The sequence below is a fragment of the Ornithodoros turicata genome, chromosome 9, assembly GCF_037126465.1.
Source record: "Ornithodoros turicata isolate Travis chromosome 9, ASM3712646v1, whole genome shotgun sequence".
Taxonomy (NCBI): domain Eukaryota; kingdom Metazoa; phylum Arthropoda; class Arachnida; order Ixodida; family Argasidae; genus Ornithodoros; species Ornithodoros turicata.
The window spans coordinates 37336744-37353305 of NC_088209.1; the positions used below are offsets into that span (position 1 = coordinate 37336744).

General features: G+C 47.7%; 2 protein-coding genes across 5 annotated transcripts in view; one reads left to right on the plus strand and one right to left on the minus strand.

Moving 5' to 3' along the window:
- Positions 1 to 4339, minus strand: part of LOC135368813 (protein FAM13A-like) — an 89984-nt gene extending 85645 nt beyond the window's left edge. The window contains exon 1 of the mRNA XM_064602331.1: positions 4254 to 4339. The gene's annotated coding sequence lies outside the window, so the exon portion shown is untranslated. The remainder of the gene's footprint in view (positions 1 to 4253) is intronic.
- Positions 2542 to 16471, plus strand: LOC135368815 (cubilin-like). 4 transcript variants are annotated; one of them, XM_064602334.1, is made up of 14 exons: positions 2542 to 2684; positions 7357 to 7396; positions 9990 to 10229; positions 10486 to 10692; positions 10887 to 11126; positions 11212 to 11340; positions 11540 to 11773; positions 11881 to 12006; positions 12134 to 12376; positions 12455 to 12577; positions 13093 to 13356; positions 13427 to 13561; positions 15315 to 15566; positions 16315 to 16471. In XM_064602334.1, the coding sequence occupies exons 1-14, from the start codon at positions 2592 to 2594 to the stop codon at positions 16416 to 16418; spliced, it is 2430 nt and encodes an 809-aa protein (XP_064458404.1). In that variant the 5' UTR covers positions 2542 to 2591; the 3' UTR covers positions 16419 to 16471. The 4 variants fall into 4 exon arrangements, with proteins under 4 accessions (XP_064458404.1, XP_064458405.1, XP_064458407.1 ...); XM_064602335.1 differs by having other exon boundaries at positions 7357 to 7384; XM_064602337.1 differs by lacking the exons at positions 12134 to 12376; positions 12455 to 12577.
- The last annotated feature ends 91 nt before the right edge of the window (positions 16472 to 16562 follow it).

Consider the following 16562-nt stretch of genomic DNA (forward strand, 5'->3'; position numbering starts at 1 on the left):
GGCGCGCTGCGGAGAAACGATGAACTACCGTAGTGTAGCTTCCTCGCGTCGTCCGCTTTTTCACGTTTATCCCGCGTTCAGTGTAGTAGGTGGAGCATTGGGGAACCGAACTGTATCGTACCAAACCGGCACAAGTGATATACGCAAGAATTACGGAAAAAAAAAAAACATCAACTCCGAACATCAGCCGGCGTGTTATCCACGCTAGAAAGGTGACGGTGGCGCCCCCTATAGGTCGATCTCGCAGTGACACGCGCGGTCACATCCTGATCACATCCTTGCCGTTAGTAGGCGTTGTAGGTCGTTGTGGTAATATAAAAAAGTGCCGCTTATCCCGATGTCCTTGCCTTTCGAATGCCACTGCCGCCGGTACGAGATAGCTTCCCCGTGACAATAGCAGCACCCATTTAGAGCCTTCACCACAAACAATAGGCTAACTCGAAAATTGCCTCGCGCACATATTGGAGAAGACCCTGTGGAAGACCAGGCGGTTTGTTTGTGCGGCCTTGTACCACACGCGTTATCAAAATGACACGTTTCAGAGACCCAGGTATCATGTTCACTCAACGTTTGCTGCACGGATGGATTAGTACGTAGGACATCCGCAGGTTTCTTTGACGTGTTGTGTGCCTTGTTGAGCTATAAACATCCCCGGTCATCGAGGATTTATTTGACGGTATACCACAGCGTGTTACACTATTAGTGTACCGACACGCCGACAATGACGTACATTTAAAAACATACTTCGACAGTTTGGGATAATCGGCACACTATATACTCGCGTCATGTTCTAGATTTGAACACGGGGAGCACCAGGATTGCCAGCATGGTACACTGCACGGAATCCGTACAGAGGAAATGCAGTGTCTTGCTTTATGTACTTGGATAACACTCTCGACCACTCTACTTTTGCCTTTCTTTCATTTCCCTTAATCTTTTTTTTTCTTCGGATAAACGTATATATCCCGCGCCTACTACGTTTGAAAATTTCTCGTTCCTGGCCTGTCCTTCTGGTCGTATTCTTCGCACATTACAGATTTTGACTCCCATCCTTTCTTTTGCCAAGCTGGTGGTGGTGGTGGTGATAGGGCTTGCCGTTGTCGGCCTCACGTATGTTTTGCCAAGCTGCCGACCAACTGTCTATTCACTTACCTAGCTACACAGAGCAATCCGCCATTAGAAATACACTACGAGGCGCTGCGATAAACGCGATATAAGACTTTGAATACCTGGCCAAAACTGAATTTTGTAGCGTTCACTGTGCGACAACAGGGACGTGAGTCGGACGTGAAGCAGACTTGTACGTAACACCCTAAATACTCTACTCAAGTTACTTCTGTCTTAAATATTTTTTTGAAGTAACCTGTACTTATTCTGTAAGTTACTCCCAAGATACCGTTTTTGTTTTTTCGGGAGATAGGAAGGACGAGAAAATGATGACTGATTAATTGATTTATTGTTTTTTATGGCGCAACAACGTTAGAGGTCATAGAGAAAATGACGAACTTCGTGTATTTGCGTGCCCGGAGCGATGAGAAGGAGCACATATCCTCTTAGAAGGTAGGAAAAGAAGAGCAGCGGCATACGAGTGTTTCTTTTTATATTCGTTTTGTGTTTATTTGTTATAGACGGCAAATTCCGCAAATTGTAACTTGATAGTATCTTGAAAGTAACGAGTTACTTTGGTGAGTATTTAGTAATGTATTCAAATACTTTCGAAGGCTGAGTAGCGATTTGCTCCGTTACTATGTTGCCTGGTACTCAGTAACTTGTAAATTGTAACTTGTATCTTCTGCAAGCCTGACAAGAAGTCCATATGCAACCATGCGGACCATAACTAAACAAAAGTAACTTTGAACTTACCCCAAGTTACATTAACAAAGTTACCTAAAAAAAGGAACAAGCTTCTCAGCAAGTTACTAGAAACGCTGAATTTAAAGTTGCATACGCCTGTATATAAATTGAATTAGTGATTAACGTTACGCTGCTGTTGATGTTGGCGATCCTATCTTTTCTGAAGAAATACGTGCTTAATATATACTCGTGCTCAAACAGGAGCTGTCTGTCTGGCACAACGATTAGCGAAGGAGCTCTTTTCCTGTATATCTTCATAATTTTCTGTGTCTCTGCTACTTTTATCTTCCGTATGTTTGTTTGTTTGTTTTTCGGGATAGCAAGCCTACATCATGGCTAGCCTTTTTCTTCTTCTTTCTCAATTTTTTATCAGGATTAAACATATTCCCCTATACCAGCAACCATGAAAGAGAAAGAAACTAGACCAAGTTCCCCGCAACTCAGATCCCGAGTCCCTCTTTGCATGCAGATCCTCAAAAGGGCGGTCGTTAACTCCATTCTCATCGGAGCAAACGGAAGGAGGCGAATGGAAAAGAAGTCTACAAACCCCAACTGGGGAATTTCTTCATCAGCTTCAAAACAAAAGAAACCAGTTGGTGAGCTCACAGAGAGAAGGATCGCTCTCCCCGCCTCTTGCCATGTCCATGATGAATAAGAGCTTAGCCTTGGCCGTTCCGCGAGCGCGTATTTATGATCCTAGAACGCGTTCAGGTGCAGTGGCTCACAGTACGACAAACATGAGGTTGTGCCTGCAGCGCACCGTCGTATTATGTCTTGTCTGGATTTTTTACGGTGGACTCGCCCAGAATGATACCCGGCAGTTTTATCAGGTTGGTGGTGTTTTTTTAGGTGTGTAGATGTGCTAAATGAAAAACAGTGCAAAAATATCACATCCTCCTGGCAGTTATACCATTCCGAGCAGCAGATGATTCGAATAAAGTAAACTCTCGTTATAACGAATTTGCTATTTTAAAAAAGGTATCGCTTTATTCGAAGTCTCGCGCTGTCCTCCCGATCCGAATGCATGCGTTTCGAATTCGATTATTCGAAGCGTCGTGCCAGTCGACTCCGCTTAGTGCGATGGATGAGCCGGTGAAGGCACTTAGTGCGAAACTAGCTTACGTTTTCTATTTTTTTAAACTCTCTTTGTCCATATAGATTAAAAGGCTGTCAAGGTGCTCACCACCAGAGTTCGTTTACTTGCTTAAATACTTCTTCCGAGGCTCTTGTGGTATTTACGCACGCTTTGGAGCCTACTGTCATGTTCTTGTAGTAGATTTGCCGCTTATATCGAATTTCGACTTCTTTATAACGATGGTTTACTGAACTATATTTCGAATATCAACTATGTACAACTCCCGTCGCATTCCACATGTTTTCTGCAGCTTCCAAGGAAAGGAAAGCAGCCCATGAGCACCGAACGGTAGATTGTGCCAAGAATTTCCGTCCAATCATGATATCCATCTTTCAGATGAGACTGTGTGCAATAACAATGTGGTTGTCGCACGTGTAGTGCTATCGCTCGAACAAGGCGGTCAAACGCGTTCTTTGATAAACGGCCAGTTTTTGCGCTGGTAGTAGCAGTTCGCAGAGTGATGCGTACCGACAAGAACCCATCTTCAGGGCTGTCAAAAACGATAGGAATCGGACACTTGAATACCGGAATTCAAGATAGTAATCCGTGATAACATAGTTGTGACGATGCAACTGACGTGTAGATGTAAAGAGCAACTGACGAACGGTCAGCGAGTGCCAGCAGAAGCACCGTCAACATCCTTTGCCGTACATGAGACACTGCAGCGTAAAATGTTTGCAAAGAATGGGAATATGTCACAGCGAGGATGTGAACGTCTCTGAAACTCGGTCGGGTCGCGGATACATGTAGCACCCTCACTGCGTGTATCTAACAGCACTGACGGATGCATGAGAAGGGCTAACAGAAGGACACTACAAATCTACACACTACAAACTTTTACCTCCACTGGCTCCAGTATATATTAATTGACAACTATATACCTTAATCAGATGTGACGGAGAACTTAGTGATTGATCCTCAAGCTGTGCAATAAAATAGCATGGCCCAAGGGTGCTCAAGCTCCACCAACTGATATCCAGTTAGCAACATCAAGGGGAAGTTCACATTTCCCTTTCGTGCGCCTGCCGCGACAGTCGCCTTGACAGCCCATGCCCTGTTGGACTGGCTTGTCCGTACGCTGTATGGCACCGATACCCACGTGCTTTAGCACTGTGGCATGTCACTTGTAGAATCATACTGTTTTCCCGTGGACAGCATTGCCTCACTCTTCATTCTGATACTTTGAAGATCAATGGTAACAGCAGTTTCCACACTTACAAACAAAACATGGAACCCGCATGAAAGATACATCCTGGGCTCTCACCTGTGTCTTCAGGGACGTGTAGCTTTACGTCTTGCAGCTGCGTCCTGTCTCGCGTCACGCCATTACAAAACCTGTGGCTGTGCATTTTGTTTCTGTAGCTGGAGTTCGTGTAGCATATTAAACTTGTTCGGGCACGGATGACAGAATAGAGAGTTTTAGCAGAGACCGTTGATAACGTCGCTAGCGTCTCACCGTGTCAACCGGAAAAAATCAGTGGATAAGATTCTGAGTCACGCACGAGTGCGATTGGTTCCGATAACTTTATCAACGGTACACTAATAACGCAATCGAATTTCGTCACCCACGGGCATCACACCGGTTGGATACGTCATCTAGCTGACAGTGCAGCACACTTCTTGATAGAATATCTGCTGCCACAATCTCTGTCGTCTGGAGGGTCCGTTCGTATAACGAACTTCTTTTTTTTTTAAACAGGGTCCCACCTTCGCGTTCGGTTTGGACAGTTTACTTGAGTATATACCCTTACTTTTTTTAATTCCGTGTGAGCGCCGCGAAGAAACTGTGGCTATGAGCGATGTCCAGATGGAAAGGGGACAGCAGGAAGGACTGGGGGACAGGTGGGTTAGTATGCGTCTTGGGCCGACTTCAGGGGGAACTGTGCCGACATTCGTCTGAGAAAGTCTTCGGAAAACCCAGGGAAAACCTCAGACAGCACAGCCGGTGGTAGGATTCGAACCCACCACCTCGCAGTCTTCGGCACGACCTTGGCTATACCACCAACGAGCGAGACGCTTAACCCGCTCGGCCATGTGCCGCTGGTACAACCTTACTGTAGCAGCTTTGTCTTCATTGTGGCGTTTCATAAATTTCCATACAGAAAGATTTCAAGTTTGGTTCCGTGTTAACGCCGCAAGGCAACTGTGGTTCTGTGCGCCGTACAGACATGAAGAGATGGATAGAGAACAGCAGGAAGGAATGGAAGGGGGAATGGATGGTGTGCGTCGTGGGCTGGCATCGTGGGGGAACTATCGTGACATCCGCGTGGAAAGTCGGTCGGAAAGCAGAGGGAAGACCTAAGACAGCACAGCCAGTGGTAGGAGACGAGCCCACCGCCTGCGCTAGTCTTCTGTCTCTTGCCATGACATGCGTGACATTCTCACGTATTCTCACTCAGCCCTGGGGGATCTCTGTGCTTCAAGAGGCCCTTCAAGTAGCTTTGGCAATGCATTGGGCACGCGCTCGCTGCGCGTGCAGGAAGCGCTGCCAAGGCCACTGAAAGGGTCCCTGGGGCTAGATATTGAACTTTTCGCTATCCCGTAACGCTTGCTGAACGCTCGTGCTCCCCGGTTGACGGCCAATGCGCGTGACGGAATGAGCGCGCAAATTTTGAAAAATAGCTATAACGATCGCTATGTGCACATCAAGATTGAGCCCCTGGAAGCACAGGGATCCCTCAGGGCTGAGTGACAATCTACTTGGCTACGCCAGCGGTGCATGGAAAGTGTAACTGCCTCAGAATATGTGACTGACGGGGCAATAGAGGTGCTTTCCCCTGTTAGTACTCCAAAGATTTCATATAAGTCCTTAACGGCGAAATGGAGCTCATATAGCTTCTCAGAAAAAAATATTTCGCATAAGACAGGTACGGTTCTGAAACTTGTGACAGCATTATATTCGTGCCTATAGGGCATACGTTGTGAGGTTCCAAGCAGCTGTAATCATTTGTCCCGTGCATTTCGAATACCCACGTGAAGACAGTAAAGCAGCATAAATGATTATAATTGAGTGCCGTCCCCAGAGGCTACGCCCTTTAATTACAGTGCGCTTGTCGCATGAACAATAAGCAGGTTACCGCACCTCACCATCAGTTACGTTGCTTTGAAGGTTTGTAAAAGACGGATGTGCCAACGCGTGTACAAGTTAAATATATATAGTAATAATGCTTGCTTCGATACCCTTCAACAAAAGGACAGATGATGAAAGACGGACCCCATTTCCGATGTGCTATTTCTGCCTGTTACACTGCATATATGTATAGAACATACAGGGCACAGTGACATCGGACATGTGGTAATATACCTCGTTATGTATTTGTAAGTAATACGAACCACCCTCATGTAACTGACACCGACATGATATTTGATAACTCATGGTTTTGCGTTGCTACACAACCACGATGAGCTGCACACAGAGGTCGGTCTGTGGATTGACTTCGCCCACCTGAGGCTTCTTTTTCTCAGCACACAGCGCACTGTGTCGAACGTCCCTCGCGGAAGAGGGCGCGCCTGAGCAACTTGTGCCTCGCCACCAAGTCGCTGGCGTCCTCGGCCGGGTTCGAACCCGCAACCTTGGGAACAGTGGGTGTTACCTGGACATGCGCAAAGCTCCCAGCATCGGGGTACCAGTTCTGGAAGTCGCCGCATCGCTATGGGATTTGGCGCTAGTTAGCACTGTTCGTAATCACGTGATTTGCCGAAACCGCGGCAACGAATGGTGGGCCGTATGTACGTTGACGACGAAGAGGGTAGCGCGTGCATAGGAAGCAGCAGGCTGTGTAGCAGACGAACGACAGTGTCAATGGTGATGGTAACATGACAGTAACGCATATGTCATTTCCTCTCCCCAATACTGCTAAGTGGCGCTCCTAGCGGCCACTGGCGTAACTATAAGCCTTGACCCGGCCCTACCGGCTCTCCGACGGCCGCATGCAGGTCTCTAGTATAGCAGTAGCTCGTTGTCTTCACGGATCCATTGGATTGGATGCTCACGTCACTCATCACGACAAACATGCATTCTCTGAGCTTCTGACGTCATTCTCGGCGGCGACATAAATATTTCCTCCGTAGGTGTATGTGGTCACACGTCCGTATACATATACGTGGCGTTCCAGACCCTTACACACGATGACCTCGTGGGTAAAAGTGAATCCTTTCTTCTCTCTCTTTGTGTCGTCGTCGTTGAGCAATTCGCGCAGATTGAAGGGTGCAGGTAACACTGATCCCCATTTTCTCTGACGGTCACTGATTCCGTGAAAAGCCCACTCGTGGGCATCCAGACGTGCATGCCTCTCAAAAAGCGCCGCTTTCCGTGCGTGCTTGCGTACCGGAGAATCATATTCTAACCAGCAACGTCTCTCTTGCAGGGAAGCGACCTTGAAGACTTCACGTCAAGTACGAACATTCGTCAGTATGACTTCCTCTTATTTGCCTAATAAATCGATTGACCCGTTGTAAAAGGAGCGTAACGCAGACACAAGCAAGTATACGAAAGTAATATATCTCTGATTTGACGGTGCATGAGTATGCCACAAATTATACGGTTCAGACGTCTAATGACAGACCTGGAGCGTGGTTGAAACATTAGGGCAACGGCAAACAACTGGTGAAGACCGACATTTAGAAGGCTTTTCAGGCAACATATGCGAATGGCGCAGCTCTGGTGTTTGAAAACTTCGTATATTCTCTAACATACCTTTTCATTTCGCGGCTCCAATGTTTCGTGAGTCAGGCACAGACCACACATTCGCGGACGCTAAATACGCTACGACAGTACGTCTCTGCGCATGAGAGAAAGAAAAGGTTGGAGAAAGCACGTGACAAAGCGTCTGTCCACTCAGAAAGCAGCAATAAGGGGGTATTCGAAGACGGGCCACAACACTATGGTGAAAAAGACGAAGCAACGTGGTGGTCGTGGTGGTGCAGGTGAAAGGGTTCGCCGTTGTCGGCCTCACATAGGTGGGCAACGTCACGACTGAAGCCCTGAGGGAATGTGCGTCCTGGGCCGACTTCTAAGGGTACTGTGCCGACATATGTCTGAAAGCGTCTGAGAAAAAAACACAGGAAAAACCCCAGACAGCACAGCCGGCACCGGGATTCGAACCCGGGTACCACCCAGTCTCGACGTGACAGTTGTTGTGGTACCTTATTTGAGAGCGATCCAATGAGATCGTTCTACGTGCACGAGGGGAAAGGGAAAGGCTGAGGGACTGCGCGAAAGGCTGACCTACTTTCATAGCGTATTTAGCGACTAATTAGCTAGCTTTCAAAATTGCGATTTTTAGGGCTGACATGTCAATTGGAAAGGTGTAGAGCGTCTTGAAAAACACCCGATCGAGGTGTTTCGAACAAGGTACCTTCTGTGTGGTTTTTATTTTTTTGCTTTTGCGAAAGAACTTGCTCGTGTCCAAAGTTAAATTCGTGCTAAGATATTGAATTACAACTTTTCATCCGTGTTTGATTTCTTCAAACGGGGTTCGTCTTGTTGCTTTTACTACCTCTCTACTGCGAGGGTACACAGCCGGTGCGAGAGAAAAACGCGAATGAGTTCCCCGAACTCATTCGCTGGGCGAATGCCATTCGCATGTATTGCCATTTGGTTTCACCGTGTGACACGCAACGAATGTCATTCGCTGGGAATGACATTTAATTTGCCGTGCGACAGGGGTATGAGCTGAGGTATGCGCGACTTGTACGTGTTGTTGAAGCATAAAAATTTTTTCACGCGGCGATCCCGCAATCACCGCGTGCGATCTGTCCGTGTTGTGACGCGGTTTCGCCATCGCCACATTCTCCAGATAAGAAAGGGGGTAAACACTGGATGACGTCTTTGGAGAAGGCATTTCGTATTCAGACACCGTGCGGGCCGATTGCCATGCGCCGCAGGGCGTCATGTTCGCTCACCTCTAGAGGTTCACAAGTACAGTATTATGTCTTCTGCACAGACCGGCTTTACTATCACAGAGTAATCTAGCACGCATTGTGTTGAGTATGCGTTGAGTTAGCGAGGTTTGTTTAGTATAGTACGTAAATTTCGATGGGCGAGCACCGATGCTGCCGCGGTAAAATTCCAAATGTGAGCGTAGAAGAAACAGAAAAAGGAAGGCGTTGCTTCGTCAATCCGACAATGTTTTCATTAGCTTGTTTCTTTCTTATCTGAAAGCAGACTTTCTGGTTGACAATACACCCAGAGCCCAACTCCAGAATGTCTGTGACTATAGGCAGAATAATAACTCTGGAAAACATCACCTGCCAAGATGTCTGCACGTGCACTGTCCTTAAATTATTCCATCTATGTGATTTGGTATTCGAAAGTGAGCCGAGACGTAACCATGCTTCGTAGCTAGTACGTACAAAGGGCGATAAAAACATATAGTTACACATAGAGTTAGAAGCATAGAGCGGCAGAGGCCTGTGCTTCGTATTCGTTTTCTGTGATCGCCAAAAATCGAAACGTAGATTGCTCCATAGTAAGTCCGCAATGTACTTGACTGATACTTTGACGTCCTCCGCCTATATAGTACCACCTCAGGTGCAAACACTGCATGGTAGCTTGTACCATACACAACGCGCGAGTACTGCTTGGTACTTCATCCTTCAGCGTAGCTTGGTGGCGGTGGCGATGGGACTGCTTCTCGTAGTCTGCAGGCGGGCAACGTCACGGGCATAACTTGGTGCTGGTGGTGGTGGTGACAGGGCTTGCCGTTGTCGGCCTCACGTATGTGGGCAACGTCACGACTCACGCCCTGGGGGAATGTGCGTCCTGGGCCGACTTCTAAGGGCATAACTTGGTGGTGGTGGTGATAGGGCATAACTTAGGCATGTCACATACACGGCGTAAGCCAATTGCATCGGCAGCAAATAGAACCATAGACTATCCAATGTGCCTGCACTTACTAAATGATGTTGTGCAATGTACGTGCTTAGCCACAGCGAGTAGGAACGTGCAAGAAACGCAATGTAATGCAAATGAGGCTAACTAGATTCGTCACTTCAATAGGCCATTGCGATGCCACTATTCAGACCCTTGAAGACTGGATATTTACACCAAACTATCCCTCGGACTACGACAGTTTCCGCACCTGCACGTTTACCGTGCGCAAAGTGAGCACTGACATTTGTACACTACTGCTGACTTTCAACGATTTCGACGTCGAAGACAGCGACGGCTGTGCCAACGACTACCTCCTGCTCCCGGACGGACAGAGGCTCTGCGGAGCCCTACCGCCTGACACAACCAGTGAGTTGCCTTGGTCTAATTATATTTTGGTCTAAATGACCATGCGAATAAAGAAAATGCCGTTCACTTGAGGTAGAATACGGATTGTGGTATTCATTTTTCACTTTGCACACTTACCCACTATATGACGTCGCTCATAATCATATAGTTGTCTCGCGAAGCAAAGCCACAAATTATAAATTTCACTCTTCATTTCCACTTTGCGCGGAGGACCCCTTGAACGAGACTGATCCCCTGCTCTTGCCTTTTCCGCTAGAGCAAGTCAGCATTTCACGAAGGCACAGCAAGTTCACCTTCATCTTCTCCAGCAACGAAGCCTACACAGCCAAAGGTTTTATGATCAAGGTCACGCAGCTCACCCACACCTGCACCGATGACGTGCCGGACAGTCCACTGTACCCTCCAGATTCCGAGTCTGCGGAGTTTCCTCTCGCTACAGACAAGCACTCTCCCATTGAAAGCGGTGAGTTCACAAACACAACTCACGAATGTCCGCATGCACGCAGCGACTCCCACGAATTTTTCGTTTCATCGCCATTTCCATCTGCCGCATTGCGACTTCATTCCATGTGTCACATGTCATAGTCACGAAAACACCGAACACTGCCACACCATTCTTATGCAAGCTCCTGGCCGGTACATTCTTTTACGTTATAGGCCATTGCAATCGCGACATCCTGGGATATTCCCACGTGCTGACATCTCCCGGTTATCCGTACGGTTATTCCAACTACGAAAGATGCACGTACAGAGTCTGGCGGGCAGACAGCAGTGTCTGCGTCGTCGAACTGGACATACAAGACTTCACGCTTAATCCCGAAGACTACCGAGGCTGCCTTAGGGATTACCTAGAACTCCCCGACAACTCGCGTCTTTGCGGTGTCGTCAGCGGAACCAGTGAGCAACAAACTTATGTCCTTTCTCAGGAAAAGCATGCGGCATGTTTGCAGTGACCTCTAGAACGCCTGTATTTTTACCGCAGAGCTCCTAGAATTTTCGCCTGGGTCCGACACATTAACAATGACCTTTGTGAGCGACGCCTTCGGCTCTGGCAGAGGATTCAGCATACATCTCCGTCAAAGACGCAACTCTTGTGGATTCGGACCAACTGGTGCGTGTCCAGTGCTATAACGTATTGGTCGCAAGACGGCAGATGGAAAAACAAATTGTTTCTTATGCTAAACGACATTGAATACGATGAAAAAAAAAAAAAAGAAAGAAACCTGCCGTGCATGTCTCAGAGGATTCCAAGGGCCTCCAAGTGGAACCTGTACCCTTTCTTCGTGATCGTCTAACAGCTTATTTCCCAGGTGGCTGTGACCAGAGACTACTCGGTTCATCCGGCATCATACGGTCACCGAACTATCCTCGATTCTATGGACCCAACCAGCGCTGCCGTTACACTGTCGTCCGCCTCAACCCTTTTGTCTGTCGCGTCGAGTTCACATTCAAGAGGTTCAATTTGGAAACGAGCTATGGATGTCGCAAGGACTACGTCGAGCTGCCGGACAGATCCAGGCTCTGCGGGCGGTATACAGGCACAAGTACGTATATTGGCAGCGATGCCATTGCTGAAACCGGCGCCCAGTCGGTACCAACAAAGGACGTGTACGGGACAGGTTGCAATCTTCCAAACTTCTCTTTCCTCCAGAGGTCTTCGAGTTCAACCAAGATGCGATGAACTTGTACTTTGTCTCCGACAGCTACGTCGCAAACTCTGGCTTCGAGATCGAAGTTCATCAACTCATCAATTCCTGTCTCGAGAGAGCTCCCACGCGTAAGATTATCCACAATAATTCCGTGGACAGGTGCATGATGTCTGCTCGCTCAGCAATGTGCATGACACTGCTTCCTTTTGCAATCTGAGGACGTGCTCTCCCTCTTTACTAACATTATTCTCACAGAGGGATGCGACAAAACAGTGACGCGAGAAAGAGATTTCCTACGATCTCCTGAATATCCCAAAGACTATCCCTCGAACGCACACTGTGTGTATACGATACGACGTTCGAGGCCAAGCATCTGCCGCGTTAGACTTGACCTGGTTCACTTTGACCTGGAAGACGGTAGCAGATGCGACTCTGATGCCCTCATCATCGAGAACACCGGCGAGCGCATCTGCGGGTACAAGACCGGCACTTCAAAGAGTGAGGTTTCCTATATAGTATATGCACGGTGCGTTGACAGAGAGGTGCAGCGATGAGACAGCATGATATGCATTTCAGCTGTCCAGTTTCCCATCGGAGCGGACGAGATAAGGTTCATTTTCTCCTCTGACCCCACGACGACGAGGAAAGGATTCGACATCAGAGTGACCCAAGAGTCGAACTGCAACCGCGCTCCTCTAAGTATGGTGCTTTCTTGACACTGCGCCATTGAGTTATGCCGATAGAGGTCATGCGACCAAGACAGTTACACATTCGAACACATTCATTTGAATGACACGCAAGGCTAAAGCATGGTAGCCGATCAACTAATCGTACTAAGAAGTTTCGGGAACGACCTATCAGTCGGTAGGGCATCGCTGGCGCCACCGCGGTGAGTATGCCATGCGGTCCCCTGGGTAACAACACGGAAGCTAGCTGGTGTAATTACGACGACGGTAGCGTTCCCTTGAGTGTGAGAAGTTTCGAGAAGAGGACGAAAGGGACGAAGAAACAAGGAAGAACAAGACGAGACCCTGTTCTTCCTCAGGGATGAACGGGACATCATCGTCCCTTTTGTCCTTGTCCTCAAACTCAAGGAAATACACGTCGTCACAACTTTCTGAGAGTCCAGAAACTTATAAAACAAAAGGAAAAAAATAATGCCACCTATGAAAAGAAAGCCTCATCACTGACTTTGTCCGTTCTTCCCATAAAAGGCCCGTCCAACAGCGTTCTACCCTATGGCACGTGTGGGCGTCTCAGATCAGCGGCTGGAAGACTAGACAGTCCTCGCTACCCAGCATTTTACCCACCGAACCTGGACTGTAACTACTGGATCCACAAGAGCAGTCCGGAGGTCTGCCGCGCGCAGCTGTACTTTACACGGTTCGACTTAGGCACTTATCTAGGAGGGCGGTGTCCCTTTGACTTCCTCGACATCCAGGGGACCAAGTACTGCGGACGGCGCGATGGGCAAGCATGTAAGGTCGAACTAGTGCGATGAAGTCGTTCAGTGCGTATAGGTGATGTACGCTATTCGTCTATTTTCAGTGATTGTGGACTTCCCGTACAAGAGGGACACCATAGTGCTTCGACTTCACACGGACCACACGTCCCAGAAATCAGGATTTCGCATACAAGTTCGACAAATGACGACGGGATGTGCGCGGAGCCTCCAACCTCAAAGTATGCAGTCCCACAGTTGGGAGTGACTTTTTCGGGGGTAAACCCGATTACGCCCGGTTATTCTCGGCTAAAAAAAGAAAAAGGCTAGGAAAGGATTTAATAGACAAGAGGAGAAACAAAAACACCCGATAACACCCGAAGGCCCAATTATCTCCCGATTTCTCCCCGAATTACAAATTTTAAAATAGCCCCCGATCCCCCGCCCCCGAATCTGAGATAGGCATTTAACCCAAAAAAGTCGCTCCCTACACATATGTCATATACTAAAGATGTCGTGCAAAATAGCGTCGCTGTACGGTGTCGGCTGTCTGCGCAGCTCCCCAGTTTCCCTCTCTCCCCCATTGCCGTGGAGTGACCTTACTGGTCACTCTCCCAGATAAGGGGGTAACATTTGAAGGGTGAAGCGTACTGGTTTCTCGCTAGTCTCGTCAAATACCCCATTATTACTGCCTTGCAGCTGGGGACAGACCAACACCACCTAGAGACAAAGCCAGATCGCTTGAGAGACGTGACGTTACAATTAAGAGTCCACCAATCACGACGTTGCTTTCAGCGGACGTAGCTATGGCAACGAGCCACAATCGGCTACATTGGCAGCCACTAGCAGCCACAGACAGCCTGGGTTTCAAAATCGTCTGTGGTGATTGGCTGACACCTTGGCTGGCTGCTGCAATTGGCGGACTTTATATGTCCACGTGCGAAGGAGTGAGAGGAGGCATTAAGCAGGCCATCTGTATCTAGGTGGCGCTGCACAGACCCTTGGTCTCTGCCTTGGTCGCGTGGTGTCTCCGAACTTTAGCCTCTGAGGCTAAACTGTCGTAGCGAAAGAAAAAAGAAAAGAAAAGAAAAAACAGCCATGAGCAGTGCGGCGTGACCTTGGAGTCCCGGCCTGATCTCCTGGCGTGACGTAACTAAGTCTGTGTGACGTAGAATCGATGTTGCGAGCAGACGTTCACCCGTCGCGCGGCACTACTTACGGGGGCTCTCCACGTCACACACAGTGTCATCAGCATCACTCGGGCTCTCCAAAGGACCGGAGAGGTTCCACGAGGGTGCGCACATCAAGGACCTCGAACGCGCGCTGCAGACACGGCTGAAATTGCCATGAATGCCTCGCAATATAGCACACGCGTGCTATGTCGCTCTAAATAAATTTAACTTGTCGACAAAATTGAGATAGAATTGGTCAGGAAGACGCCTGGCGTAAGACAACCTGCATTTTAGCAGGCAACACTGGCGCCCATGCATCCAGAACTTTCTTTGTGCCGTGATTTTGGCTTCCATCCACTGCGCGCAATAGACGTAGCGGTATTAAACCCAGTGTTATGCGCATGTAGTGTAGTTTTGCCGCCTCACTTGACAGGCACTGTTGGCAAGATGGTGCCTACTTCGGCACACTGTTTCCCACAATTTTCAATTTTGACTTTCTACAAAAACTATGGATGTGTAGCATCATCGTCATCGCCGCGCACCGAGCTTAGCACGGTCCCCGTGCGCTGCGATGACGATGATGCTTGGGATGATTGGGACGAAAATTGTGGCGACAGAATCCTGGGCACGCTGAATGATAATACTGCTCCTGGTTCACTTTCCCTGTGTGCAAGATATGCTCCATCTCTCATAGGTCGGAACCAATTGCACTCAAAGGGACTGTTAGCCAATCAACAATGATTCATCTTGGTTTTCTCCTGTACTGCTTTCCCTGCACACAAGATAGTCTCTTCCTGTGACCAATTGCAAACATTTTCTCCAGGCTCGCCACGTGTCTCCTGCAACCAGGTGTTTACCACCGAGGAGTTCCAGATAGTTAGTCTAGGCTTCAGGAGAGGAGGCTACCTACCAAACACAGATTGCGCGTATGTAATCAAGAAAAGTGACTTCAGAGTTTGTGCCTTGGAAATAAAAATAGACGCCTTCGACTTGGAAGATGATGCTGACTGCGACAAGGATTACCTCCAGTTCAACGAGGTTAAGCTGTGCGGAAAGCAAGCTTATGGCGCTACAAGTGAGTCACTGACATTCTTGCATCACATGTGAGTCGATCCGCAGCTGGTGTGCTATTGATGTTAAAGCACAGACCAACTGCCAGGAGTACAACACAAACGGACAGTACCCACTGAACAACTGCGCAGCAAAAAAATCCCAAAACCTGCACTTCCATTTCACTTCAATGTTACAAGTATTATGCGTAGGACATCTACTTTTCTGTGACCCTTGACACAAAATACAAAATTTTGCTATGTTTCAGAGCATACTAGGTACCATAGAAAATCTTAGAAAGCTCAGCTTTTCCCTGTATTTTTACTACTCCTTTGGCGAGCCACGTTTTCTGTACGTGGTCGTCTAGAGCTGTTGTTTAGCAAAACATGTGTCGTCCTGCATCTAAGAATATTGTTTCAGGGGCTGCGTCAATCAAACTGCTCAATGTTTACTAAATCTACACAGGTATAAAAATGATTTGGGAAGAATTAAGACAGTTTCAGTGCAAGAGGTTTTATGTGTGTCAAAAAAGCCATAAAATATCAATAGCTTGCTGGTGGGTAGTATTGTACTGCCTACACAAAAAACATGATATCCTAATCCATTTTAATTCACTTGCATCACTGATATATGTCTCCCACCCCGACATCGAGAAAGCTTGCTGCAGTAGCACTGTGGTCTGTTTATGTTCTGGCATGATAAACAGACATTTTCCACTGAATTTCAATCTGCAATGCAGATATTTTACATCTCATTTTCTCGCTATTTTACAGGGACCATAGAATTCTTGGACGACGAACTGAAAGTCCATTTTCACTCAAACCCCACAATTAATGGGGCTGGATTTTTCGTCTCTGCGAAGCAAGTTTCATGCTAAGAAGTGGACTACTTAACACCGTAATTTATAAATAAAGAACTGTTTTCTTTTTCCTTATTTTTTCTGTCTTGAAATGTGGAATGCCTGCACTGCTTGTGGCGGTGGTGGTAACAGATTTTCTGAACATCCCTCACACCCCCAAAG